Source organism: Pristiophorus japonicus, chromosome 12 (genome assembly GCF_044704955.1).
Source record: "Pristiophorus japonicus isolate sPriJap1 chromosome 12, sPriJap1.hap1, whole genome shotgun sequence".
NCBI classification, from domain to species: Eukaryota; Metazoa; Chordata; class Chondrichthyes; family Pristiophoridae; genus Pristiophorus; species Pristiophorus japonicus.
The window spans coordinates 126,453,174-126,481,134 of NC_091988.1; the positions used below are offsets into that span (position 1 = coordinate 126,453,174).

The window sequence follows — 27,961 nt, forward strand, 5'->3', positions numbered from 1 at the left end:
TATAATTTGTAAAGGCAGCTTTTAAACAGATTTACTCACTAAACTTTCTCTCTCCTAATTACCCCGAGCTCTGTCAATTGCAAAGGGCCCCAGCCAATCAAGGGCCCTGCCCATTTCTGAAGGCTCTCAGAAATAACTGTCAATCGCAAGTTTCACCCCCAGGCAGGGGCCGGACATATGACCTGTGAGCAGAGGGAATCGAATACTCTGTGCGAGGCAGGGCAAAAACACAGATGTATCTGAACTAACTGTCATGTATGTATGCTTGGGATTACTAGCTACCAGGTGGCGCCACTGTCGGAGGTCATTGGGCTTTTCGCACGCGTGTGCGGCCCAGTTATAAAAGGCAAGCCATCATGTAATGTAATCAGGTTTGTACCTGTGTTGGTTTACACTATTCAGTCTATCGAGTTATTACATATATAATATTTGGCGACGAGGTAACTTAAGAACATTCGCATGCAAAAAAAATGACTACAATTGGAATTCTGGAGAGATTCATGGAGGGAGAGAACTGGTCAGATTTTGTAGCTCACCTGGACCAGTACTTTGTGGCCAACAAAATGGGAGAACCCACTGACGCAGTTAGGCACAGGGCGGTCTTCCTCACGGTTTGCGGTCCAAAATCTATGGACTCATAAAGAATCTCCTCTCGCCTGCAAGTCCAAGGGACACGGACTATGAGGAATTGTGTGCTCTGGTACGTGACCATCTCAAACCAGAAGAAGGCATCATCATCTCACGATATCGATTCTACAAGCACGTTCGTTCTGAGGGCCAGAATGTGTCAGAATTCGTTGCCGACCTAAGACGTCTAGCCGGACCGTGTAAGTTCGAAAACACGTTGGGTGACATGCTGCAGGACTTCTTTGTAATCGGCATCAACCACGAGGTGATCCTGCGTAAGCTACTGGCGGCAGAGACGCTGGATTTGAACAAGGCCATCACGATTGCCCAGGCATACACGACGACGGACAAAAACTTAAAGCAGATATCATCGAAAAATTGGAACTCAGCAAGTACTGTAAACAACATTGTATCATCGTTTGGCAGAGCTGCATAATGCAGGGCCTTCTCGACTGCGTATGTGAAAACTGTGGCTGCCCAAAGTCCGCCAACGGGAATGAATCCGATTTCACCGTGTTGGCGTTGTGGGGGCAATCATCGGCCTCATCAGTGTTGGTTTAAACAGTACATTTGTAAAGGCTGTTCAAGCCTGGGGCATCTCCAGCGCATGTGTCCGCAACTGAGCAAGCGTGCTGCGACACACCATGTGGAGGACGATGACCAGTATAGCGTGGACCCGGATATGCAATCCAAGATACCAAAGGAGGATGTGTATAGACTATTCGTTCCTGACAAAGAGCCAACCGATAAGTTTCACATTAATCATTAACGGTATACCGGTACCGATGGAATTGGACACTGGTGTGAGTCATTCAATAATGAGCCAGAGGACATTCAACAAGCTGAAGGATAATAAGGCTGTAAGGCCTAAGCTGAGTCCAGTCAATGCCAAGTTGCGTACGTACACTAAAGAACTCATAACTGTGATTGGCAGTGCAGTAGTCAAGGTGTCGTATGATGGTGCGGTTCATGATTTACTGTTATGGATCGTTCCAGGCAATGGTCCAATGCTGTTCGGCAGGAATTGGCTAGAAAAAATCAAATGGAATTGGAACGATATCAAAGCGTTGTTGTCAGAGGATGATACCTCATGTGCTCAAGTGCTGAGCAAGTTTCCCTCACTGTTTGAACCAGGCATCGGCAATTTAACGGGAGCCAGAGTGCAGATCCACGTGGACTCGGATGCAAGGCCCATCCATCGTAATGCTCGGGCAGTTCCGTACATGATGAGGGAGAAGGTTGAAATCGAACTGGACAGATTCCAGCATGAAGGGGTCATATCACCGGTCGAATTTAACGAATGGGCCAGCCCCATTGTCCCTGTATTGAAGAGTGATGGCACTGTCAGGATTTGTGGAGACTACAAGGTTACATAGAAACATAGAAAATAGGTGCAGGAGTAGGCCATTCGGCCCTTCGAGCCTGCACCACCATTCAATAAGATCATGGCTGATCAACCGAGTTTCGAAACAGGATCAATATCCATTACGGAAGGCTGATGACCTATTTGCAACGCTAGTTAGGGAGAAGTCGTTCACTAAACTGGATTTGACGTCGGCCTACATGACACAGGAGCTGGTCGAGACGTCGAAAAAACTTATGTGCATCAACACTCATAAAGGACTGTTTATCTACAACACGTGTCGGAATTCGCTCGGCTGCAGCCATATTTCAGAAGAACATGGAGAGCCTCCTGAAGTCCATCCCTAGAACCGTCGTGTTCCAAGATGACATCTTGGTCACAGGTTGTGACACCGCCGAACATCTGAACAACCTGGAAGAGGTTTACATCATCTGGACAAAGTGAGACTCAGACTGAAACATTCGAAGTGCGTCTTCATGGCACTGGAAGTCGAATTCCTGGTGAGGAAAATTGCTGCTGACGGTATCAGGCCTACGGACTCGAAAACCAAGGCCATCAAAAGTGCACCCAAGCCCCAGAATGTGCGTTCGTTCTTTGGTCTACTCAACTACTTTAGTAATTTCCTACCCAGATTGAGCACTTCATTAGAGCCACTGCACATGCTGCTAAGAAAAGGCGACAACTGGGTTTGGGGTGCATCTCAAGATAGAGCTTTTGAGAAAGCTACTAATCTGCTTTGCTCTAACAAGCTGCTGGTACACTATGATCCGAGTAAGAGTCTAGTATTGGCCTGTGATGCTTCGTCATATGGAGTTGGTTGTGTGCTCCAACAAGCAATTGAGTCGGGTAAACTACAACCTGTTGCATATGCTTCTAAAAGTTTGTCAAAGACGGAAAGAGCTTGGTAGCAAAAGTAGCATTAGCCTGTGTGTATGGGGTTAAAAAGATGCATCAGTACCTGTTTGATCTTCAGTTTGAACTGGAAACAGTCACAAGCCACTCATTTCACTGTTTTCGGATAACAAAGGTATCAATACCAATGCATCGTCTCCCATCCAGAGGTGGGCGGTGACATTATCTGCCTATGATTATGTCACTTGCCATAGACCTGGTACCGAGAATTGTGCCGATGCACTGAGCTGTCTGCCGTTACCCACACCGGAGGTGGAGACGCCACAACCTGCAGACCTTCTGTTAGTTATGGATGCTTTTGAAAGTGAAGGAACCCCTGTCACGGCTCAACAAGTTGAGACCTGAACCAGCCAGGACCCGATATTATCGGTTGTGAAACATTGTGTCCTTAGTGGTGATTGGTCTGCCATACCCAAGCAAATGGGTGATGAGACCAAATCTTACAACCGTCACAAAGACGAACTATACATTCAATCAGATTGTTTACAGTGGGGTAATCGTGTTATTATGCCTAATAAGGGCAGAACGAAATTTGTACATGATCTACATAGCACTCATCCTTGTATTGTTATGATGAAAGCCATTGCCATGTCTCATGTATGGTGATCTGGAATAAATCCCTGACAAGGTCATTGCCACTCCCATCAGATCGGCTACCCAGCCCCCAGTCATAACATTCTCGGAACGCTTGCCCAAGGCTGGAGTTGAAATGAGACGATCAACTCCGGAGCGGAAAGCCCCAGACTGTCTCAATTTGTAAAAAAACTGTTACTAATATCTTACAGGGGATATTTCATGTATGTATTGAATGTAATATCTCCAAGGTGGCAGTGTGAGCTGTGAGGAGGATGCTATGAGGCTACAGGGTGGCTTGGACAGTTTAGGTGAATGGGCAAATGCATGGCAGATGCAGTATAATGTAGATAAATGTGAGGTTATCCACTTTGGTGGCAAAAACAGGAAGGCAGAATATTATCTGAATGGTGACAGATTAGGAAACGGGGAGGTGCAACGAGACCTGGGTGTCATGGTACATCAGTCATTGAAAGTTGGCATGCAGGTACAGTAGGCGGTGAAGAAGGCAAATGGCATGTTGGCCTTCATAGCGAGAGGAATTGAGTATAGGAGTAGGGAGGTCTTACTGCAGTTGTACAGGGCCTTGGTGAGGCCTCACCTTCAATATTGTGTGCAGTTTTGGTCTCCTAATCTGAGGAAGGACATTCTTGCTATTGAGGGAGTGCAGCGAAGGTTCACCAGACTGATTCCCAGGATGGCAGGACTGACATATGAAGAAAAACTGAATCGACTAGACTTATATTCACTGGAATTTAGAAGAATCAGAGGGGAACTCATAGAAACATATAAAATTCTGACGGGATTGGACAGTTAGATGCAGGAAGAGTGTTCCCGATGTTGGGGAAGTCCAGAACCAGGGGTCACAGTCTAAGGATAAGAGGTAAGCCATTTAGGACCGAGATGAGGAAAAACTTCTTCATTTAGAGAATTGTGAACCTGTGGAATTCTCTACCACAGAAAGTTGTTGAGGCCAGTGCGTTAGATATATTCAAAAGGGAGCTAGATGTGGCCCTTACGGCTATCAAGGGTTATGGAGAGAAAGCAGAAATGGGGTACTGAAGTTGCATGATCAGCCATGATCATATTGAATGGTGGTGCAGGCTCAAAGGGCCGAATGATCTACACCTGCACCTATTTTCTATGTTTCTATGTATGCCTTGGGTTACTAGCCAGCAGGTGGTGCCACTGTCGGAGGTCATTGGACTGTGCGCACGTGTGTGTGGCCCAGGTATAAAAGGCAAACCATCGTGTAATGTAATCACTTTGGCCCTAATAAAGCAGAGCCAGGTTTGCACCTGTGTTAGTTTACCGTATTCAGTTTATCAAGTTATTACATATATAACACTATCATCACTTTATTAACACATCTACAATAACACAACTAACATGATTAAACATTAAGGAGCACCTGAAAGACTTGAGATGCTTATGAGGATGTTCTGTTCAAGCTGCTCAGTATATCCTTTTAAGACCTCAGCATAATTCTGGACAACGTTCGAATCCTGCTGAATCTCCAGGAAAGACTGCAAAACCTTTTCTCTCAGGCCTCTCTAATTTATTTCATTTGTAAATACTGGGCTTCATAATAGAGGCATAGATTACAAAAGCAAAGAAATTATGATGAACCTTTATAAAACACTGATTCAGACTCAACTGGAGTATTGTGTCCAATTCTAGGCACCGCACTTTAGGAAGGGTGCAGAACAGATTTACGAGAATTATTCCAGAGATGAGGGACTTCAGTGGCGTGGATAGACTGGAGAAGCTGGGGTTGTTCTCCTTGGAGCAGAGAAGGTTGAGAGGAGACTTGATCGAGGTGTTCAAAATCATGAGGGGTCTAGACAGAGTAGATAGAAACTTTTCCCATTGGTGGAAGGGTCGAGAACCAGAGGACACAGATTTAAGGTGATTGGCAGAAGAAATAAAGGCGACGTGAGGAAAAACTTTTTACCACAGCGAGTGGTTAGGATCTGGAATGCACGGCCTGAAGTGGTGGTGGTGGCAGATTCAATCATTGCTTTTAAAAGGGGGTTGGATAAATACCTGAAGTAAAACAATTTTCTACGGCGAAAGGGCGGGGGAGTGGGACTAGCTGAAGTGCTCTTGCAGAAAGCCAGCAAAGGCTCAATGGGCCGAATGGTGGTCTGCTGCCCGGTAAGTATTTGATTCTCAGTATATAACTTGCCAATAGGAGTGGGAAATAACTAGCGAGTAAGGCAACTGTTTACAACTGTCATTAAGCTCTTATTGTCTGCCCAGAAGAAAATCTAGACTATGCTCAATTTCTGCTGTTAGTTATTCATGACATTTCTGAAACTCAAGTCATTTTGTATTTATGCTCAAATTTATCATTTTAGATGAAAGGATGTGTGAGCCAATGGTTTTAACTAGACCTTCATCTCCACTTGAACCTGAGTCTTCCATTCAATCTGAGGCATCACCAGAACCATTGCCGTCTCCCAATCCAACAACGGTTGTGAAATCTAGCAAATCAATGAGAAGCTTTGCGAAGACAGCAACGCCTCTGTCATCACTCGAAAAGGCCACGTTCGCCACCGATTTCTCACCTGTTCTAAGCCCAATGTCCCTGGTAGGAAAAGGTTTTATCTTTGATAGTATAGTTTCTAGTATGAAATATAATTTTCATTTTCTTGTATTCTGAAGAGACAAAATTACAGCATTATGGGGGGCTGGGGGTAATTTTGCCGTTGTGCAATAATGTAAAATGGCAATGGAAAATGTTTTACATTAATCGCCCAAAGTCAAAATTATCCCACTGTCTTGGCAACAAATGACATCCTCTCCGAATCAGGGCTCGTTTTGAAAATGATTGTGCAGTAAACTGCTGTATGTTCAGAGACATCAATAAATATAGAATTATACAAAGGCTATACTTGAACATTATGGGGTTCAGGTGATAACTAAACTGTCAACCGTGACTCAGTGAGCAGCACTTCAGCCTCAGTCAGAAGTATGTAAATTAAATACCATTCCAGAGACTTAAGTCCATAATCCAGGCTCATCCTTCAGTGCAATACTGAGGGAGTGCTGCACTGCCAGAGATGCTGTCTTCCGGATGAGACGTTAAACCCAGGCAGGTGGATGTAGAGGCGCCAGTGGGACTAGTTGAAGAAGAACAGGGGAGTTCTCCCTGGAGGCCTGGCCAATATTTATCCCTCAAAAAATATAGGGGTTGAATTTGGGTTGCCAACACCTGCTGATAGCACCAATATTAGGTGTTAACTGGGTGTTAGGCGGTTGGGAGCGGGGTTCGGTACTGTTCACGGCTGACGCGAAATTCGGTAGTAATTTTTTAAGAGCGTTAAAACATAACGTACCACCAGCTAACGCCATGGAAATCATGACGTCAGTATGCGTGCAATGCTTCCTTGGCGCCCTTCTCTCCACAATCACCTTTGTCGCCTCATTTAACGTAAATGACGCCTCAAAAATTGGACTTCACAAATCCAGGGCGTTATTTAAAGAGAGTTGCAGCCGGGGAACAGAGGCCTCGGTCATTGCTGCGTTTGATGTTCGCACAGATAGTAGGTTGTTGGCGTCGTACTGCTGTTGACTCATCAGATTTACTGCGAGTATCTGGGACACATTGGCTGCCATCTCGGCTAAATTTCAAATCTCCATTTCACTGTGACCTGTGCCAAGGGATGGGGCAGTGATCGCGCACCACGTCATCCTGCAGCGCCGATTGAAAGGCACCGGCTGTAGAGACAGCAAATGTGGATCCTCCCCAGACGGCGGGGTAGGGGAGGCCGTACACCACAGGGCCCGATTTTGGTGGCCCGCCCAATTCTTGGCCGTCTCGCGGTGGTCGGTCAATCTTCACCGCCCAGTACCATTGGGGCGGAGTGCTGGCTACATTGGTCCGGGCAGTCCTGAGCGGTGCATCAGCAGAGTGCGACGGACGGACGGGCTGCTCCGGCGGGGCAGGGTAAGTTGTCTGGGACTCGGGACTCTTCGGGTTCTGCGTTCTGCACACGCGCACTCTTCCAACGACCTCCGTCTTCCGTCTCCCTGAGAAGTGCAGTCCGGAGGCCAGAGATTGCCGACCTCGGATCACGGTAATTGTCTCCAGTACGCTTAGATTTTTAATTGTTTTGTGCACTGTTCATAATTTATTTAAATTACTTATATTGTTATTTATTTATTTATTTTCACGTTTTTCTGGGGGGGGGGGGGCGGGGGGGCTGTGGATTAGATCTCTCCAAGGGGGACTAGATCTCTGCGGGGGATTAGATCTCCACAGGGGATTAGATCTCTGCGGGGATTAGATCTCTGGGGGGATTAGATCTCTGTGGTGGAGGACTAGATCGCTAGGGGTGGGTGGGAGAGAAATAGATTGCTGTACATTGTAGTTTACATACCGCCGACATACCATCAGCATAAAACCACCTTTTTCAGACGGTGTGGTATGTCGGTATGCTACCAATGTTACCAATGTTGGACTTTTGGGCGGTCTGTAGGGTGTTCCGTGTGTGTGGACGGTGTGCATATCGCCCAGCGGTATGTCGCTGATGAATTTCCCCGTGGGAAGTATGTAGGTATTTTTTGATCAATTTTGCGATTTTGGGCCATATGTTGGCGGGCGGTACGTCCACCAATTTCAGTCCCCATAGGGTTTACCGCATGCGTTACTCTTATCTTGAGATGTTCGAGGAACAGTGCTTAGGAAAGCTGAGGTTCTGCAAGGAGGTGGTCACGGACCTTTGCAACCTTCTGCGGACATACCTGGCAGCTGACAGCGGCACCAGGACCTCGCTGTCAGTGGCAGTGAAAGTGGCTCTAGCCCTTAACATCTATGCTACCGGCTCCTTCCAGTCTCCTGTAGCCATATATGCAACATCCCGCACTTTGCAGTACATTGCTGCATTCGCCAGGTGACCAACGTTCTCTACGGCAAACGATTGGGCTACATCAAATTCAGCAAGTCAGGAAAAGACCAGGATAAGCGCACCCGTGGCTTTGCCAGGATAGCGGGCTTCCCCAGGGTTCAAGGAGCCATTGATTGACATGTGACATTGAGGGATCCACCCCACAATGGAGAGATCTTTCGGAATCACAAGGGATTCCACTCCCTCAAAGTACAGCTGGTCTGTGATCACGGGCACATTATCCTCGCTGTCAATGCCCGATATCCTGGCACTGCCAGATGCCTTCATCCTGCGGGAGACCACTGTCGCCAATGCTGTTGCCCTCCTGAGATCGCATGCTCTGCAGCTTGTCTATATTAGCTGCTTGTGGCCACACTCCGTGGTGCATCAAAGTGGTCCCAGGGATGCAGACTACAGCATTGGGTAGCTCGCTGGACCTGTGTGCTCCCGATGGGTGTTTGCCCGCTACATTAACTGAATGCAGTTGAAATCCTACATCACTCAACGTTTCATTAGTCGTAGATAAACTGAGGCTCCGATCGCAATCGCACGACTTTTCTTTGCTTATTACATGTATAAAACTCAGATCATCAATTACAAGCTTTACATTTAACTTGCAGTTGCTATTACATTGATTGAGAATGTGGACCTGTCCCTTTAAGTGTGGTGGGTTGCTGGCCTCTTTTAAGAGAGCCTTGCTATCTTTACCCCAATCCTCTTCTTCGCTTGGTACCACGTGTTGCTCCATCAGTGCTGCACCTCGTGGTCTGGCTGCCGCCATCTTTTTCTTCAGCGCTTCACCTCGTGGTTTGGGCGCCATCTTTCTTCCATCCACGATGTCAACTGCTGTCATCCTCTTCTCCCCGGGTTCTGCCACTGAGGCTGGAAAGTCGCCTTTGGATCCAATTTTCTTCCTCCGGAGTCCTGCCACTGGAGACTGGAAGGTGCGTTTGGGTCGTCTCAGCTTGATCATCTCTACGCAGTCGTGCTGGGCGGTCTGTGCCTCGGGTGCTGTGCTGGTCTGCTCTCTGGTGCCGGATCCAACCTTAGGTGAGGGCTTGCTTTGCCTTTGAGCATGGGGGACGTCGATTGATGGAGGGATGAAATCTTCCCAGCTCCAATGGATTTTCTCCATCCACCTTCTTCCGAATAACGTTGGTCCATCACCTGCAACAATCCACTGTGGTAACTTGTGCACCGTGCCATCATGGAGTACCTTTACATCTGCACTACCAACAACTGGGATAAGTTCCTTGGTGTAGGTGCGCAGCTTTGCCTGAACCGGGACCAACTTGGGTCGTTCAGCTTGATTGTCCTATAGCCTCTCAAAGACTTCTTGATTCATTACTGACTGGCTCACCCCCGTGTCCATTTCCATGAAGACTGGAACGCCATTTATCTCAATTTCCATCCTCAACGGGAACATTCGGTGGTGCAGGTAAACATGCTATATACCTCATTGTGGGGATGAGCTGCCTCTCTGACTATCACTTCATAATCCACGCTGGATTCATGGCCATCTGCAGACTCTTCATCAACACAGCGAGTCATATTTCTCTTACACATTTGCTGGAGATAGCCGTTTGTGCTGCAGCCTTTACACACATAGTCCTTAAAATGGCACTGGTGAGCCCTGTGATTCCCTCCGCAACCCTAGCATGGTGCTACTGAATTATCCCCCCTCAGCGGACTTTTGAGTTAAGGGACTCGGGGGCCTGTTCTCTCTCCCCGAAGAGATTCACGTTCTACAGTCCAGCCTCTAAAAGGCAGCATTCTGTGTACAGTATTTGCCGGGTTTGAGTCCTGAGGATGAGTCATCCGCCTAGAGCCGCAGGTCGAGGTCATGAATGCTTGGCTCCTGGTGATGGCCTTCTGCAGTGTAACTGTGGTATCCGCAGATAGTAGTCTGTGAAGAAGGCCCTCGTGGCCGATTCCGATGACAAAGATATCACGCAGCGCTTCGGCGAGGTGGTCGCCGAAATCCCAAGGTGCCGCCAGCCTCCTGAGGTCTGCAACATATTTTGTGACTTCCTGGTCTTTGGGCCATTGGTGGGTATAAAACCGGTGTCTGGCTGTGAGGATGCTCTCTTTGGGCTTGAGTTGTTTTTGATTCAGCTTTACAAGCTCCTCATACGTCTTGGTCGTTGTCTTCACTGGTGCCAGCAAGTGCCTGACGAGCCCGTAGACGTTAGGCCCACAACTGGTTAGCAGGATAGCTCTGCGCTTATCAGCCAGTGTGGCCGGGTTGTCGCCTGCCAGGTCGTTTGCTGTGAAGAAATGGTCGAGACTCTCTACAAAGGCTTCCCAATCATCACCATCGGCAAACTGCTGCAACGTACCAAGGTTAGCCATTTTCGCGTGAAGGTCCGTAATCTCGTCGCCAATTGTTATGTCTTCAGATGCTCTGATAATGACTCCACGAGGCAATGTATTGTACTTGAATTGTCATGACCTTAGTCCATTTAATGTAACTCCAGAGTGAGGATCACACATGGTGACCTGCCTTTTATACTAGGCCTGGCACACCTGTACAGGTAACCTACAAGACTCCCACTGCAGTGCTCTCTGGTGGCACACCTTCATGGCCATACAGCTGGTGTACAAGTTTTCCATAGTAGTGCCCTCTGGTGGCACATCATATGTAATAGCACAAGCAATAAACATGTTTGGATACATGACAGCAACAACTTCACCCCAACACATCAACATGGCCACAAAACCCCTCCAAACATTCTCAAAGACATCCAAGTGTAACTAGTGACATCAGTTCATTTTGTAACAAGGTGACCGTCTCTGGTGAGTACCAAACAATTGTTACATCATTCATCCAAGTGCAGCAATTTACACGAGCTCAAATTGCAACAACCTAGCCATCTCTGTTAACTAGCAAGCAAGCGTTTGGTGCATCTTACTAGTTGTAAAAGCTCATTTCCTAATCTGTGGCCACCATTCCACAGGTCTTTGTCTTAAAGAGGGCCCTTCTTCCCCCTCCCACGTCTACTGCTCCTCCTCAGTGGGGTCTCAGGGCCTTCATCAAGGCTAACTTGGATCTGCAGCCACACATGATGGTCGAGCAGGACGTCCCCGACCAGCTCGGGCCCTGGAAGACCCGGCTGCGGACTGCATAACCTCAGCACGGGTGGCAGCACTCTGTTGTGGATGGATTGCAGAGAGCGGCAGCTGAGAAGGCGGAATGTCGTCCTCAGGGACGACATTGGTTCCAATTGGCCCAACAGGCTGATACTCCCCTGGGGCAGAGCATCATCATCTGCAGAAATCTGGGTGAGGTCAGATTCCTGCCCTGGTTTGACAAGGTTACGTCCCCATTCATCAGTTGATGATGTCCCCTGGGCTTCTATCCCCCGTGGCTTTGCTAGAAGCCACTGGGTCCCAGAGCATCATCCACCTCCACCTCCCCGACCACCCCATGGCCAACAGTGCTGCTGTCCCCACTCTCAGACGGCGCAGCCTCCTGCGTGAGATTGAAGGTGGTGTCGTCCTACTGCTCCTCCTCGTCCTCTGGGTCGTTGCCACCATCTGTACCCGGGAAGGTGCCCGAGAAGGCCCCGGTGGATCTGGCTGGTCATCTGACAGCGGTTACCTGCAGGGGAGCAGGCCATGAGTGGGAAAGGATTTGTGAATGCCAGTCTCCAGGAGATAGCTGAACGTTAATGGTGTGAGGTCCTGCAGGTCGCTGCAAAGGAACTCAACATACTGTCTTTATCCCGAGGTGGCTCGGCCGCACCCACCGCCATCGCATCAACAGAATGTCGGAGTTAGAGGCCTTCTATCAGTGTTTCCCCTGTGCCTTACATACTTTACTACATTTTACTCTATGGCAATCTTCACAATATGAGGGTTGGGTCTACAGAACCGAGTAGCAAGCTTAACAGTGTAAACAGGCCCTGGCAGTGGGTAAGGCTGCAAATGGGAACCTTGACTGTGGCTTCACCCACTTAGAGCATGGATTCCGAGACACTACATTGAGCAGAGTGTGTACGTTGAGGTTCGAGTTTGAAATTAAAGATACTGATACTCACTCTCACTATCTGCGTCAGGTCGTTCCCCTTTTTTCTACATTTCATCGCAGTCCTTGGCACCGTGTCACGCGCAGACACTTGCTCTGCTATTTCCCTCCATAACCTTCAGTATGTTTGGGGTTGAGGTCTCCACCCAGCTTCTGTCCTCAGCACCTGCTGACGCCTCTCCAGGGCATCAAGGAGTACATCCAGTGCGGTGTCCGTGAACCCATGGGCACGTTGATGAGCTGCTGCAAGGTCTGCCATGCTCACCGTCGGAAGCGAATATGACCACGAGGCACCCAATCAAAGCCTCAATTCAATCAGGGTGCCGCAGCTCCAAATGCTGCCTGTCCCGGATGTTGAGCCCATGCTTAACGGCCCACGTAGCGCACCCAAACGCCTCCAGGTAAGTGTACAACACCATCATTTTACACTGCTAGCAATTCTTTAGGCGCCAACACTGAATTTCGCGTTGGGATACTGTGCCTGAAACGAGGCATTGAAAATTTCACTCATACGGTGACACCGCCTCAAAAATATCAGGACCGCATGTCGACTCCATAATTATTTCAAGCTGCTTGTGGGACCTCGCTGTACAGAAATTCACTGCTGGATTTCTCTGCTACACTACTAATGTTATTCACTGACTGTGAAACCCTTTTGGACAACCTGAAATGATGAAATGCATGTTTGCTCTTTCTTCTTTGTAATATACACAGGTGGAATTCCTGGGGTTGGGTTTGTTCCTTATGTCGAGGTAGATTTTCTGCTTCACATAGAAACATAGAAAATAGATGCAGGAGTAGGCAATTCGGCCCTTCGAGCCTGCACCACCATTCAGTAACATCATGGCTGATCATTCACCTCAGTACCCCTTTCCTGCTTTCTCTCCATACCCCTTGATCCCTTTAGCTGTCCGGGCCATATCTAACTCCCTCTTGAATATATCCAATGAACTGGCATCAACAACTCTCTGCGGTAGAGAATTCCACAGGTTAACAACTCTCTGAGTGAAGACGTTTCTCCTCATCTCAGTCCTAAATGGCTTACCCCTTATCCTTAGGCTGTGACCCTGGTTCTGGACTTCCCCAACATTGGGAACATTCTTCCTGCTTCTAACCTGTCCAGTCCTGTCAGAATTTTATATGTTTTGATGAGATCCCCTCTCATCCTTCTAAACTCCAGTGAATAAAGGCCCAGTCGATCCAGTCTCTCTTCATATGTCAGTCCAGCCATCCCAGGAATCAGTCTGGTGAACCTTCGCTGCACTCCCTCAATAGCAAGAATGTCCTTCCTCAGATTAGGAGACCAAAACTGAACACATTATTCCAAGTGAGGCCTCCCCAAGCCCCTGTACAACTGCAGTAAGACTTCCCTGCTACTATACTCAAATCCCCTAGCTATGAAAGCCAACATACCATTTTCCTTCTTCACCGCCTGCTATACCTGCATGCTAACTTTCAATGACTGATGTACCATGACACCCAGGTCTCGTTGCACCTCCCTTTTCCTAATCTGCCACCATTCAGTTAATATTCTTCCTTCGTGTTTTTGCCCCCAAACTAGATAACCTCACATTTATCCACATTATACTGCATCTGCCATGCATTTGCCCATTCACCTAACCTGTCCAAGTCACTCTGAAGCCTCTTAGCATCCTCCTCACAGCTCACACCGCCACCCAGTTTAGTGTCATCTGCACTCAATTCATTCATACAAATCATTAATGTATATTGTAAATAGCTGGGGTCCCAGCACTGAGCCCTGCGGCATCCCACTAGTCACTGCCTGCCATTCTGAAAAGGAACCGTTTATCCCGACTCTCTGCTTCCTGTCTGCCAACCAGTTGTCTATCCACGTAAGTACATTACCCACAATACCATGTGCTTTAATTTTGCACACCAATCTCTTGTGTGGAACCTTGTCAAAAGCCTTTTGAAAGTCCAAATACACCACATCCACTGGTTTTCACTTATCCACTATACTAGTTACATTCTCAAAAAATTCCAGAAGGTTTGTCAAGCATGATTTCCCTTTCATAAATCGATGCTTACTTGGACCGATCCTGTCACTGCATTCCAAATGTGCTGTTATTTCATCTTCAATAATTATTCCAACATTTTCCCCACTACTGATGTCAGGCTAACCGGTCTAAAATTACCTGTTTTCTCTGTCCCTCCTTTCTTAAAGAGTGGTGTTACATTAGTTACCCTACAGTCCATAGGAACTGATCCAGAGTCGATAGACTGTTGGAAAATGATCACCAATGCATCCACTATTTCTAGGGCCACTTACCTAAGTACTCTGGGATGCAGACTATCAGGCCCCAGGGATTTATCGGCCTTCAATCCCATCAATTTCCCTAACACAATTTCCCGCCTAATAGTTCCTCAGTTCCTCCTTCTCTCTAGACCCTCGGTCCCCTAGTATTTCCGGACGGTTATTTGTGTCTTCCTTCATGAAGACAGAATCAAAGTATTTGTTCAACTGGTCTGCCATTTCTTTGTTCCCCATTATAAATTCACCTGAATCTGACTGCAAGGGACCTATGTTTGTCTTCACTAATCTTTTTCTCTTCACATATCTATAGAAGCTTTTGCAGTCAATTTTTATGTTCCCGGCAAGCTTCCTCTCATACTCTATTTTCCCCCTCATAATTAAATCCTTTGTCCACCTCTGCTGAATTCTAAATTTCTCCCAGTCCTCAGGTTTGCTACTTTTTCTGGCCAATTTATATGCCTCTTCCTTGGATTTAACACTATCCTTAATTTCCCTTGTTAGCCACGGTTGAGCCAGACAGTCAACCAGACAGGGATGTACAATTGTTGAAGTTCATCCATGTGATCTTTAACTGTTTGCCATTGACTATCCACAGTCAACCCTTTAAGTATCATTTGCCAGTCCCTTCTAGCCAATTCACATCTCATACCGTCGAAGTTAGCTTTCCTTAAGTTCAGGACCCTAGTCTCTGAATTAACTGTATCACTCTCATCTTAATAAAGAATTCTACCATATTATGGTCACTCTTCCCCAAGGGGCCTCGCACAATAAGATTGCTAATTAGTCCTTTCTTATTACACATCACCCAGTCTAGGATGACCAGCCCTCTAATTGGTTCCTCGACATACTGGTCCAAAAAATCATCCCTAATACACTCTAGGAAATTCTCCTCCATCATATTGCTACCAGTTTCATTCGCCCAATCTAAATATAGATTAAAGTCGCCCATGATAACTGCTGTACCTTTATTGCACGCATCCCTAATTTCTTGTTTGATACTGCCCCAACCTCACTACTACTGTTTGGTGGTCTGTACACAACTCCCACTAGCATTTTCTGCCCTTTGGTATTCCGCAGTTCCATCCGTCCAGATTCCACATCATCGAAGCTAATGTCCTTCCTTACTATTGCATTAATTTCCTCTTTAACCAGCAACGCTACCCCACCTCCTTTACCTTTCTGTCTATCCTTCCTGAATGTTGAATACCCCTGGATGTTGAGTTTGCAGCTTTGGTCACCCTGGAGCCATGTCTCAGTGATGCCAATTATATCATCTTCATTAATTGCTGCCTGTGCAGTTAATTATTCTACCTTATTACGAATACTCCTCGCATTGAGGCACAGAGCCTTCAGGCTTGTCTTTTTAACACACTTTGCCCTTTTAGAATTTTGCTGCAATGTGGACCTTTTTGATTTTTGCCTTGGGTTTCTCTACCCTCCACTTTTACTTTTCTTCTTTCTATCTTTTGCTTCTGCCCCCATTCTACTTCCCTCTGTCTCCCTGCATAGATTCCCATCCCCTGCCATATTAGTTTAACTCCTCCACAACAGCACTAGTAAACACTCCCCCTAGGACATTGGTTCCGGTCCTGCGCAGGTACAGACCATCCAGTTTGTGCTGGTCCCACCTCCCCCCGAACCGATTCCAATGTCCCAGGAATTTGAATCCCTCCCTTCTGCACCACCCCTCAAGCCACGTATTCATCTGAGCTATCCTGCGATTCCTACTCTGACTAGCACGTGGCTCTGGTAGCAATCCTGAGATTACTACCTTTGAGGTCCTACTTTTTAATTTAACTCCTAGCTCCCTAAATTCAGCTTGTAGGATCTCATCCTGTTTTTTTTACCTATATCGTTGGTACCTATATGCACCACGACAACTGGCTGTTCACCCTCCCCCTTCAAAATGTCCTGCACCCGCTCCGAGACACCCTTGACCCTTGCACCAGGGAGGAACATATCATCCTGGAGTCTCGATTGCGGCCGCAGAAACCTCTATCTGTTCCCCTTACAATAGAATTCCTTACCACTATAGCTCTCCCACTCTTTTTCCTGCCCTCCTGTGCAGCAGAGCCACCCATGGTGTCATGAACTTGGCTGCTGCTGCTCACCCCTGATGAGTCATCCCCCTCAACAGTACCCAAAGCGGTGTATCTGTTTTGCAGGGTGATGACTGCAGGGGACCCCTGCACTACCTTCCTTCCACTGCTCTTCCTGTTGGTCACCCATCCTCTATCTGGCTGTGTACCCTTTACCTGCGGTGTGGCCAACTCACTAAACATGCTATTCACGACATCCTCAGCATCACGGATGCTCCAGAGTAAATCCACCCGCAGATCCTGTGCCGCAATGCGATCTGTTAGGTGCTGCAGGCGGATACACTTCCCGCACATGTAGTCGTCAGGGACACTGGAAGCATTCCTGACTTCCCACATAGCACAGGAGGAGCATAACACGTTTCCGAGCTCTCCTGCCATGACTTAACCCTTAGATTAACTTAATTTGGCAACAGTAATGCTAAATGTTACTTACTGATAAAGGAAAGAAAAAGCTTCTCACCAATCACCAGCCAATCACTTACCCACTTGGCTGTGACGTCACCTTTCTATTTCTTTCTACTTCTTCGTTTACCTTCTGCCCCTGTATCTGCACCAGTTGGCTGCTCAACTGCCCGAACTTCTCCTTGACGAGCCTTTTATAGGCCTGAGCATGAGTGGTACTGTGATTGCCCGCTAGTTATCGAATGCACTCATTGAGATCAATGGGAATGAAAATCAGGCCACGCCATAAAGTAGTCAGGTGGCCCACTCCACCACTATACCGCGAGCTATATGTTGCGAATGGTTGGTGTCCCGGTGCACAGTGATGGATGGCATGGCATCCATCCCACAATGTCATCATATATTTTAAGGGCGTTACTTTAATGCCACATGATGTGCACTGTAAAATGTATCATTTCAGTAAACATCCTACCTTATATATGACAGTAAAATACAAAGCTTGAACAAAAATAACAACTTGCATTTAACGCAGAAAACTACCCCAAGATGTTTCACAAAAGCAAAAAAGACAAAATAAAATGGAGGGGTGACTTAAAAACTCTATGAAAGAGGTAGCTTTTAAGGAATGTCTTAGAGGAAAGAGATCGTTACCTCTGGTGTCCCCCAAGGATCTATCCTTGGCCCAATCCTATTTCCCATCTACATGTTGCCCCTTGGCAACATCATCAGAAAATACAGCGTGATTTCCACATGATGACACCCAGCTTTATCTCACCACCACTTCTCTAGACCCCTCTACGGTCTCTAAATTGTCAGGCTTATCTAATATTCAGTTATGGATGAGCTGAAATTTCCTCCAATTGAATATTGGGAAGACCGAAGCCTTTGCTTTCGGTTCCTGCCACAAAGTCCGTTCCCAAGCCACTGACTCCATCCCACTCCCCAACTTCTGTCTGAGGCTGAAACAGACTATTTACAACCTTGTTGTCATATTTGGCCCTGAAATGACGACATATCCACAGCATAACTAAGACCCCCTATTTTCACTTCCGTAACATCGCCTGTCTCCGCCCCTGCCTCAGCTCATCCATTGCTGAAGCCCTAACTCGTGCCTTTGTTACCTCTAGACTTGACTATTCCAACGCACTCCTGGCTGGCCTCCCACATTCTACCCTATGTAAACTTGAAGTGCTCTAAAACTCAGCTGCCCGTGTCTTAACTCGCACCAAGTCCCGCTCACCCTTCACCCCTGTGCTCGCTGATCTACATTGGCTGCCGGATAAGCAACGCCTCGATTTCAAAATTCCCATCCCTGTTTTCCAATCACTCCATGCCCTTGTCCCTCCCAATCTCTGTAATCTCCTTCAGCCCCACAACCTCCCGAGATATCTGTGCTCCTCAAATTCAGCCCGCTTGAGCATCCCTGATTATAATCGCTGAACCATTGGTGGCCTTGGCTTCTGTGGCCTTGGCCCCAAGCTCTGGAACGCCCTGCCTAAACCTCTTCGCCTCTCGACCTGTCTTTCCTCCTTTAACACGCTCCTAATACCTCTTTGACCGAGTGTTTGGTCACCTTATGTGGCTGGGTGTCAAATATTTTGCCTTATAATACTGTGCAGCTCCTTAGGACGTTTTACTACGATAAAGGCGCTATATTAATACAAGTTGTTGTTGTTGTTGTACACACTGCAGCCACGAAGCACTGGTGGTGGAGGAAGTGAGGGCTAGAAATTGGTGCATTTTTGACTCCTGCTGGGGCACAAATGCCTTTGCAACCGGGCGCGGCGCTGACATCGACTCCGCCATATTGGGCGGGAGTTTAGCTGCGGCATTGCGCCCCGATCTCCTGTGCCCAGAGATCATGACGTCATGGCTGGGCGCTTCGCCCCATTAGCACCCCGGATGCAAAATTCACTTTCGCTCCCTGCAGCTGCGCCGGCCAAGTTTTAAAAAACGTACCTTTGTTGACGCGTTTTCTTCGAAGTTCCCCCTGCGGTGGTTCAACCCGGCACTCTCGGTCTGTGGGGGTGTCGGTCACTCTCGGTCTGGGGGGTATACATTAACGATTTGGATAAAGGAATTGAGTGTAATATCTCCAAGTTTGCAGATGACACTAAACTGGGTGGCGGTGTGAGCTGTGAGGAGGATGCTAAGAGGCTGCAGGGTGACTTGGACAGGTTAGGTGAGTGGGCAAATGCATGGCAGATGCAGTATAATGTGGATAAATGTGAGGTTATCCACTTTGGTGGCAAAAACACGAAGGCAGAATATTATCTGAATGGTGGCAGATTAGGAAAAGGGGAGGTGCAACGAGACCTGAGTGTCATGGTTCATCAGTCATTAAAAGTTGGCATGCAGGTACAGCAGGCGGTGAAGAAGGCAAAGGCATGTTGGCCTTACCAGCGAGAGGATTTGAGTATAGGAGCAGGGAGGTCTTACTGCAATTGTACAGAGCCTTGGTGATGCCTCACCTGGAATATTGTGTTCAGTTTTGGTCTCCTAATCTGAGGAAGGACGTTCTTGCTATTGAGGGAGTGCAGCGAAGGTTCACCAGACTGATTCCAGGGATGGCTGGACTGACATATGAGGAGAGACTGGATTAACTGGGCCTTTATATACTGGAGTTTAGAAGGATGAGAGGGGATCTCATAGAAACGCATAAGATTCTGACGGGACTGGACAGGTTAGATTTGGGAAGAATGTTCCCGATGTTGGGGAAGTCCAGAACCAGGGCACACAGTCTTAGGATAAGGGGTAGGCCATTTAGGACTGAGATGAGGAGAAACTTCTTCACTCAGAGAGTTGTTAACCTGTGGAATTCCCTGCCGCGGAGAGTCGTTGATGCCAGTTCATTGGATATATTCAAGAGGGAGTTAGATATGGCCCTTACGGCTAAAGGGATCGAGGGGTATGGAGAGAAAGTGGGAAAGGGGTACTGGGGTGAATGATCAGCCATGCTCATATTGAATGGTGGTGCAGGCTCGAAGGGCCGAATGGCCTACTCCTGCACCTATTTTCTATGTTTCTATGTATCGGTCACTCTCGGTCTGGGGGGCTGTTGGTCACTCTCGGTTTGGGGGGGTGTCGGTCACTCTCGGTCTGTGGGGGTATCAGTCACTCTCAGTCTGGGGGGGTGTTGGTCACTCTCGGTCTGGGGAGATGTCGGTCACTCTCGGTGTTTGGGGATGTCGGTCACTCTTGGTCTGGGGAGATGTCGGTCACTCTCGGTCTGGGGGGTGTCGGTCACTCTCGGTCTGGGGAGATATCGGTCACTCTCGGTCTGGGGAGATGTCGGTCACTCTCTCTGTGGGGGTGTCGGTCACTCTCGGTGTTTGGGGATGTCGGTCACTCTTGGTCTGGGGAGATGTCGGTCACTCTCGGTCTGGGGGGTATTGGTCACTCTCGATCTGGGGGGTGTCGGTCACTCTCGATCTGGGGGGTGTTGGTCACTCTCGGTCTTTGGGGTGTCGGTCAACTCTCGGTCTGTGGGGGTATTGGTCACTCTCGGTCTGGGGGGTGTCGGTCACTCTCGGTCTGGCGGGTGTCAGTCACTCTCGGTCTGGGGGTGTTGGTCACTCTCGGTCTGGGGTTGTCGGTCACTCAGCCTGTGGGTGTCGGTCACTCAGTCTGGGGGGTGTCGGTCATTCTCTTGGTCTGTGGGTGTCGGTCACTCTCGATCTGAGTGTCAGTCACTTTGGGTCTAGGGGTGTCGGTCATTCTCGGTCTGGGGGGTGTCGGTCACTCCCTCGGTCAGGGGGTATCGGTCATTCTCGGTCTGACGGACTGTCGGTCACTCTCTTGGTCTGTGGGTGTCGGTCACTCGGTCTGTGGGTATTGGTCACTCTCGGCCTGTGGGTGTCGGTCACTCGGTCTGTGGGGATGTCGATCACTCTCTCAGTCTGTGGGAATGTCGGTCACTCAGTCTGTGAGTGTCGGTCACTCTCGGTCTGTGGGTGTCGGTCACTCTCTCGGTCTGTGGGTGTCGGTCACTCTCTCGGTCTGTGGGTGTCGGTCACTCTCTCGGTCTGTGGGTGTCGGTCACTCTCGGTTTGTGGATGTCGGTCACTCTCGGTTTGTGGATGTCGGTCACTCGGTCTGTGGGTATGTCAATCACTCTCAGTCTGGGTGGGTGTCGGTCACTCAGTCTGGGGGGTCAGTAACTCTCGGTCACTCTCGGTCTGGGGAGATGTCGGTCACTCTCGATCTGGGGAGATGTCGGTCACTCTTGGTCTGGGGAGTTGTTGGTCACTCTCGGTCTGGGGAGATGTCGGTCACTCTCCGTCTGGGGGGTGTCGGTCACTCAGTCCAGCGAGATGTCGGTCACTCAGTCTGGGGGGTTGTCCGTCACTCTCTCAGTCTGGGGAGATGTCGGTCACTCTCGCGGTCTGGTGGGTGTCGGTCACTCGGTCTGCTGGGTGTCGGTCACTCTTGGTCTGGGGGGGTGTCAGTCACTCTCAGTTTGGGGGGGAGTCAGTTATTTTCGATCTGGGGGGTGTCGGTCACTCGGTCTGGGGGGTGTCGGTCTCTCGCGGTCTGGGGGGTGTCGGTTACTCTTGGTCTGGGGTTGTCGGTCACTCGATCTGGGGGGCTGTCAGTTACTCTCTCAGTCTGTGGGTGTCGGTCGCTCGGTCTGTGGATGTCGGTCACTCTCTCAGTCTGTGGGTGTCGGTCACTCGGTCTGTGGGTGTCGGTCACTCTCTCGCTCTGTGGGGATGTCGGACACTCTCGGTCTGTGGATATCAGTCACTCTCTCTGTCTGTGGGGATGTCGGTCACTCCCGGTCGGTGGATGTCGGTCACTCTCTCAGTCTGTGGGGATGTCGGTCACTCTCGGTCTGTGGATGTCGGTCACTCTCTCAGTCTGTGGGGATGTCGGTCACTCCCGGTCTGTGGATGTCGGTCACTCTCTCAGTCTGTGGGGATGTCGGTCACTCTCGGTCTGTGGATGTCGGTCACTCTCTCGGTCTGGGGATGTCGGTCACTCTCGGTCTGTGGATGTCGGTCACTCTCTCGGTCTGGGGATGTCGGTCACTCTCGGTCTGTGGATGTCGGTCACTCTCTGCTGATTATCAAATGTTGGTTGTCTTTATCTCGCTCAGTGTGCATGCAACATTACTTAAAACATTTCAATGTCTCAGGAGATTGTTGCACTTCTGAATTGACCACATAGGTATGGTGAACACAAGTGTCCCAAATGCTTACTGATCCCATGCCCTGTCATTTCCATTAGTAACACATTTTCTTTTGAATTTTCACATGATTTTCTTTAGAAAATATTTGTATTTTCTATACAGGAATTCTTGATGTAAGTGATTTCTTGATTGTTTTGTCTCTGCCTTATGCCAGCTACCAGCAACTCCGTTATGTTTAGAATCTTGTCAAATGAATGGAAAGGATGAAGATGTTCAGCAAGAATTCGTCACACTGAACCAGCCGGATAAATATACCACTATGAATAAATGCCGTTCCTCTGAAAGTTCAATTGTCACGGCAAGGTCGTCAAGTAACTTTACAATAAAAACTATATCCAGCAAGGAAACAGCGGTGGAGGTGGGCACATAACATCATCCTCTCTTGTTTTCCTCCTGCTTCTGCTAGTTTTCTTTCCTCACCTGCTCTTTAGGTTACGGATTCCATGCTAGTTCCAGTTCCACAGGCTATACGCGGCCTCTGATGCCTCATCCAGGTTATCATTATTGTGTGCTGAGCCTGAGCGATGTAAATAGCAGAAGACTACACAGTGGTGACAATGACACAGCCAAGACCAATTTCACCCAGCAGCATCATTAGTAAAGTCGAGTTATTCATATTCTGTTAACCCAGGAGTGCTGAGCACGAGTGTAGCACCACAAATGCTGTCCTGACTGAGATTTAACCCTGGGTCTTTTCTCAGCTGTGTTTCTCACGAATACATTTCTATTTCGAATTGTTCTTTTTGCCATGAAAGATTGGAATGCAAAATCTGCAGCAAAAGTTATCAGCAGAAAAGTAACTCGATGTAAATTTGGAAAATATTTAATGCAAACTTAAGCATTTTCAGGAAATAATTGATGTGATGTCAAATACAGAAAAATGTCAGAAACTAAACCGGTCTGTCTCAGACTGATGATGATATGCCCTTTCAGCTCCTTCCACACAAAGAAATGTAAGTTCTGGTAAGGTTCCACAGGGGTTAAAAACATGTAGACAACATCAAATGCACTACCCTCATCGACCCTGCTTCTTACCTCCTCAAAAAATTCATTCAAGATAGTCAGACATGACCTTCCCTTAACAAATCCATGCTGACTGCCCTTGATAAATCCGTGCTTTTAGAAACATAGAAACATAGAAAATGGGTGCAGTAAACCATTCGGCCCTTCGAGCCTGCACTACCATTCAATAAGATCATGGCTAATCATTCACCTCAGTACCTCTTTCCTGCTTTCTCTCCATACCCCTTCATTCCTTTAGCCGTAAGGGCCATATCTAACTCCCTCTTGAATATATCCAATGAACTGGCATCAACAACTCTCTGCGGTAGAGAATTCCACAGGTTAACAACTCTCTGAGTGAAGAAGTTTCTCCTCATTTCAGTCCTAAATGGCTTACCCCTTATCCTTACATTGTGTCCCCTGGTTCTGGACTTCCCCAACATCGGGAACATTCTTTCTGCATCTAACCTGTCCAGTCCCGTCAGACTTTTATATGTTTCTATGAGATCCCCTCTCCTTCTAAACTCCAGTGAATACAGGCCCAGTCGATCCAGTCTCTCCTCATGTCAGTCCTGCCATCCCAGGAATAAGTCTGGTGAACCTTCGCTGTACTCCCTCAATAGCAAGAACGTCCTTCCTCAGATTAGGAGACCAAAACTGAACACAATATTCCAGGTAAGGCCTCAACAAGGCCCTGTATAACTGCAGTAAGACCTCCCTACTCCTATACACAAATCCCCTAGCTATGAAGACCAACATACCATTTGCCTACTTCACCACCTGCTGTACCTGCATGCCAACTTTCAATGACTGATGTACCATGATACCCAGGTCTCGTTGCACCTCCCCATTTTCCTAATCTGCCGCCGTTCAGATAATATTCTGCCTTCGTGTTTTTGCCAACAAAGTGGATAACCTCACATTTATTCACATTATACTCACATTAAAATGCCATGCATTTTCCCACTCACCTAACCTGTCCAAGTCACCCTGCAGCCTCTTAGCATCCTCCTCACAACTCACACCGGCACCCAGCTTAGTGTCATCTGCAAACTCGGAGATATTACACTCAATTCCTTCATCCAAATCATTAATGTATATTGTAAATAGCTGGGGTCCAGCACTGAGCCCTGCGATACCCCACTAGTCACTGCCTGCCATTCTGAAAAGGACCCGTTTATCACGACTCTGCTTCCTGTCTGCCAACCAGTTCTCTATCCACATCAGTACATTACCCCTCAATGCCATGTACTTTAATTTTGCACACCAATCTCTTGTGTGGGACCTTGTCAAAAGCCTTTTGAAAGTCCAAATACACCACATCCACTGGTTCTCCCTTGTGCACTCTACTAGTTACATTCTCAAAAAATTCCAGAAGATTTGTCAAGCATGATTTCCCTTTCATAAATCCATGCTGACTTGGACCGATCCTGTCACTGCTTTCCAAATGCGCTGCTATTTCATCTTTAATAATTGATTCCAACATTTTCCCCACGACTGATGTCAGGCTAACCGGTCTATAATTACCCATTTTCTCTCTCCTTCATTTTTAACTCAGGCCCCGGGGATTTATCGGCCTTCAATCCCATCAATTTCCTGCCGAATAAGGATTTCCTTCAGTTCCTCTTTCTCTCCAGACCCTCGGTGCCCTAGTATTTGCAGAAGGTTATTTGTGTCTTCCTTCATGAAGACAGAGCCAAAGTATTTGTTTAACTGGTCTGCCATTTCTTTGTTTCCCATTATCAATTCACCTGAATCTGACTGCAAGGGACCTACATTTGTCTTCACTAACCTTTTCTCTTCACATATCTATAGAAGCTTTTGCATTCACTCTGGAGCATCCACGATGCTGAGAATGACGTGAGTAGCACGTATAGCGAGCTGGTCGTACTGCAGGTAAAGGGTCCACAGCCAGCTAGGGAATGGAAGACCAGCAGGAAGAGCAGTGCAAGGAAGGTAGTGCAGGGGTCCCCTGTGGTCATCCCCCTGCAAAACAGATACACTGCTTTGAGTACTGTTGAGGGGGATGACTCATCAGGGGAGGGCAGCAGCAGCCAAGTTCATGGCACCGTGGCTGGCTCTGTTGCACAGGAGGGCAGGAAAAAGTGTGAGAGAGCGATAGTGATAGTGGATTCAATTGCAAGGGGAATAGATAGGCGTTTCTGCGGTCGCAACCGAGACTCCAGGATGGTATGTTGCCTCCCTGGTGCAAGGGTCAAGGATGTCTCGGAGCGGGTGCAGGACATTCTAAAAAGGGAGGGAGAACAGCCAGTTGTCGTGATGCACATTGGTACCAACGACATAGGTAAAAAAAGGGATGAGGTCCTACGAAACGAATTTCAGGAGCTAGGAGCTAAATTAAAAAGTAGGACCTCAAAAGTAGTAATCTCGGGATTGCTACCAGTGCCACGTGCTAGTCAGAGTAGCAATCGCAGGATAGCGCAGATGAATACGTGGCTTGAGCAGTGGTGCAGCAGGGAGGGATTCAAATTCCTGGGGCATTGGAACCGGTTCTGGGGGAGGTGGGACCAGTACAAACTGGGCAGGACCGGAACCAATGTCCTAGGGGGAGTGTTTGCTAGTGCTGTTGGGGAGGAGCTAAACTAATATGGCAGGGGGATGGGAACCAATGCAGGGAGACAGAGGGAAACAAAAAGGAGACAAAAGCAAAAGACAGAAAAGAGATGAGGAAAAGTGGAGGGCAGAGAAACCCAAGGCAAAGAACAAAAAGGGCCACTGTACAGCAAAATTCTAAAAGGACAAAGGGTGTTAAAAAAACAAGCCTGAAGGCTTTGTGTCTTAATGCAAGGAGTATCCGTAATAAGATGGATGAATTAACTGTGCAAATAGATGTTAGCAGATATGATGTGATTGGGATTACAGAGACGTGGCTCCAGGATGATCAGGGCTGGGAACTCAACATCCAGGGGTATTCAACATTCAGGAAGGATAGAATAAAAGGAAAAGGAGGTGGGGTAGCATTGCTGGTTAAAGAGGAGATTAATGCAATAATTCGGAAGGAAATTACCTTGGATGATGTGGAATCTATATGGGTAGAGCTGCAGAACACCAAAGGGCAAAAAACGTTAGTGGGAGTTGTGCACAGACCTCCAAACAGTAGTAGTGATGTTGGGGAGGGCATAAAACAGGAAATTAGGGGTGCATGCAATAAGGGTGCAGCAGTTATAATGGGTGACTTTAATATGCACATAGATTGGGCTAACCAAACTGGAAGCAATACGGTGGAGGAGAATTTCCTGGAGTGCATAAGGGATGGTTTTCTAGACCAATATGTCGAGGAACCAACTAGGGGGGAGGCCATCTTAGACTGGGTGTTGTGTAATGAGAGAGGATTAATTAGCAATCTCGTTGTGCGAGGCCCCTTGGGGAAGAGTGACCATAATATGGTGGAATTCTGCATTAGGATGGAGAATGAAACAGTTAATTCAGAGATCATGGTCCAGAACTTAAAGAAGGGTAACTTTGAAGGTATGAGGCGTGAATTGGCTCGGATAGATTGGTGAATGATACTTAAGGGGTTGACTGTGGATGGGCAATGGCAGACATTTAGGGACCACATGGATGAACGACAACAATTGTACATTCCTGTCTGGCGTAAAAATAAAAAAGGGAAGGTGGCTCAACCGTGGCTTTCAAGGGAAATCAGGGATAGTATTAAAGCCAAGGAAGTGGCATACAAATTGGCCAGAAATAGCAGCGAACCCGGGGACTAGGAGAAATTTAGAACTCAGCAGAGGAGGACAAAGGGTTTGATTAGGACAGGGAAAATGGAGTACGAGAAGAAGCTTGCAGGGAACATTAAGACGGATTGCAAAAGTTTCTATAGATATGTAAAGAGAAAAAGGTTAGTAAAGACAAACGTAGGTCCCCTGCAGTCAGAATCAGGGGAAGTCATAACAGGGAACAAAGAAATGGCGGACCAATTGAACAAGTACTTTGGTTCGGTATTCACTAAGGAGGACACAAACAACCTTCCGGATATAAAAGGGGTCAGACGGTCTCGTAAGGAGGAGGAACTAGTCGGGAAATTGTGTTGGGGAAATTGATGGGATTGAAGGCCGATAAATCCCCAGGGCCTGATGGACTGCATCCCAGAGTACTTAAGGATGTGGCCTTGGAAATAGCGGATGCATTGACAGTCATTTTCCAACATTCCATTGACTCTGGATCAGTTCCTATCGAGTGGAGGGTAGCCAATGTAACCCCACTTTTTAAAAAAGGAGGGAGAGAGAAAACAGGGAATTATAGACCGGTCAGCCTGACATCGGTAGTGGGTAAAATGATGGAATCAATTATTAAGGATGTCATAGCAGCGCATTTGGAAAGAGGTGACATGATAGATGCAAGTCAGCATGGATTTGTGAAAGGGAAATCATGCTTGACAAATCTTCTCGAATTTTTTGAGGATGTTTCCAGTAGAGTGGACAAGGGAGAACCAGTTGGTGTGATATATTTGGACTTTCAGAAGGCTTTCGACAAGGTCCCACACAAGAGATTAATGTGCAAAGTTAAAGCACATGGGATTGGGGGTCGTGTGCTGACATGGATTGAGAACTGATTGTCAGACAGGAAGCAAT

At 47.7% G+C, this 27,961-nt stretch overlaps 1 protein-coding gene across 1 annotated transcript in view; it reads left to right on the forward strand.

Annotated features, from left to right (window-relative positions):
- sycp2 (synaptonemal complex protein 2) overlaps positions 1–27,961 on the forward strand; it is a 1,164,109-nt gene that overhangs the window by 980,613 nt on the left and 155,535 nt on the right. The window contains exons 33-34 of the mRNA XM_070894856.1: positions 5,836–6,068; positions 22,516–22,719. Coding sequence (XP_070750957.1) covers positions 5,836–6,068; positions 22,516–22,719 — 437 coding nt within the window. The remainder of the gene's footprint in view (positions 1–5,835; positions 6,069–22,515; positions 22,720–27,961) is intronic.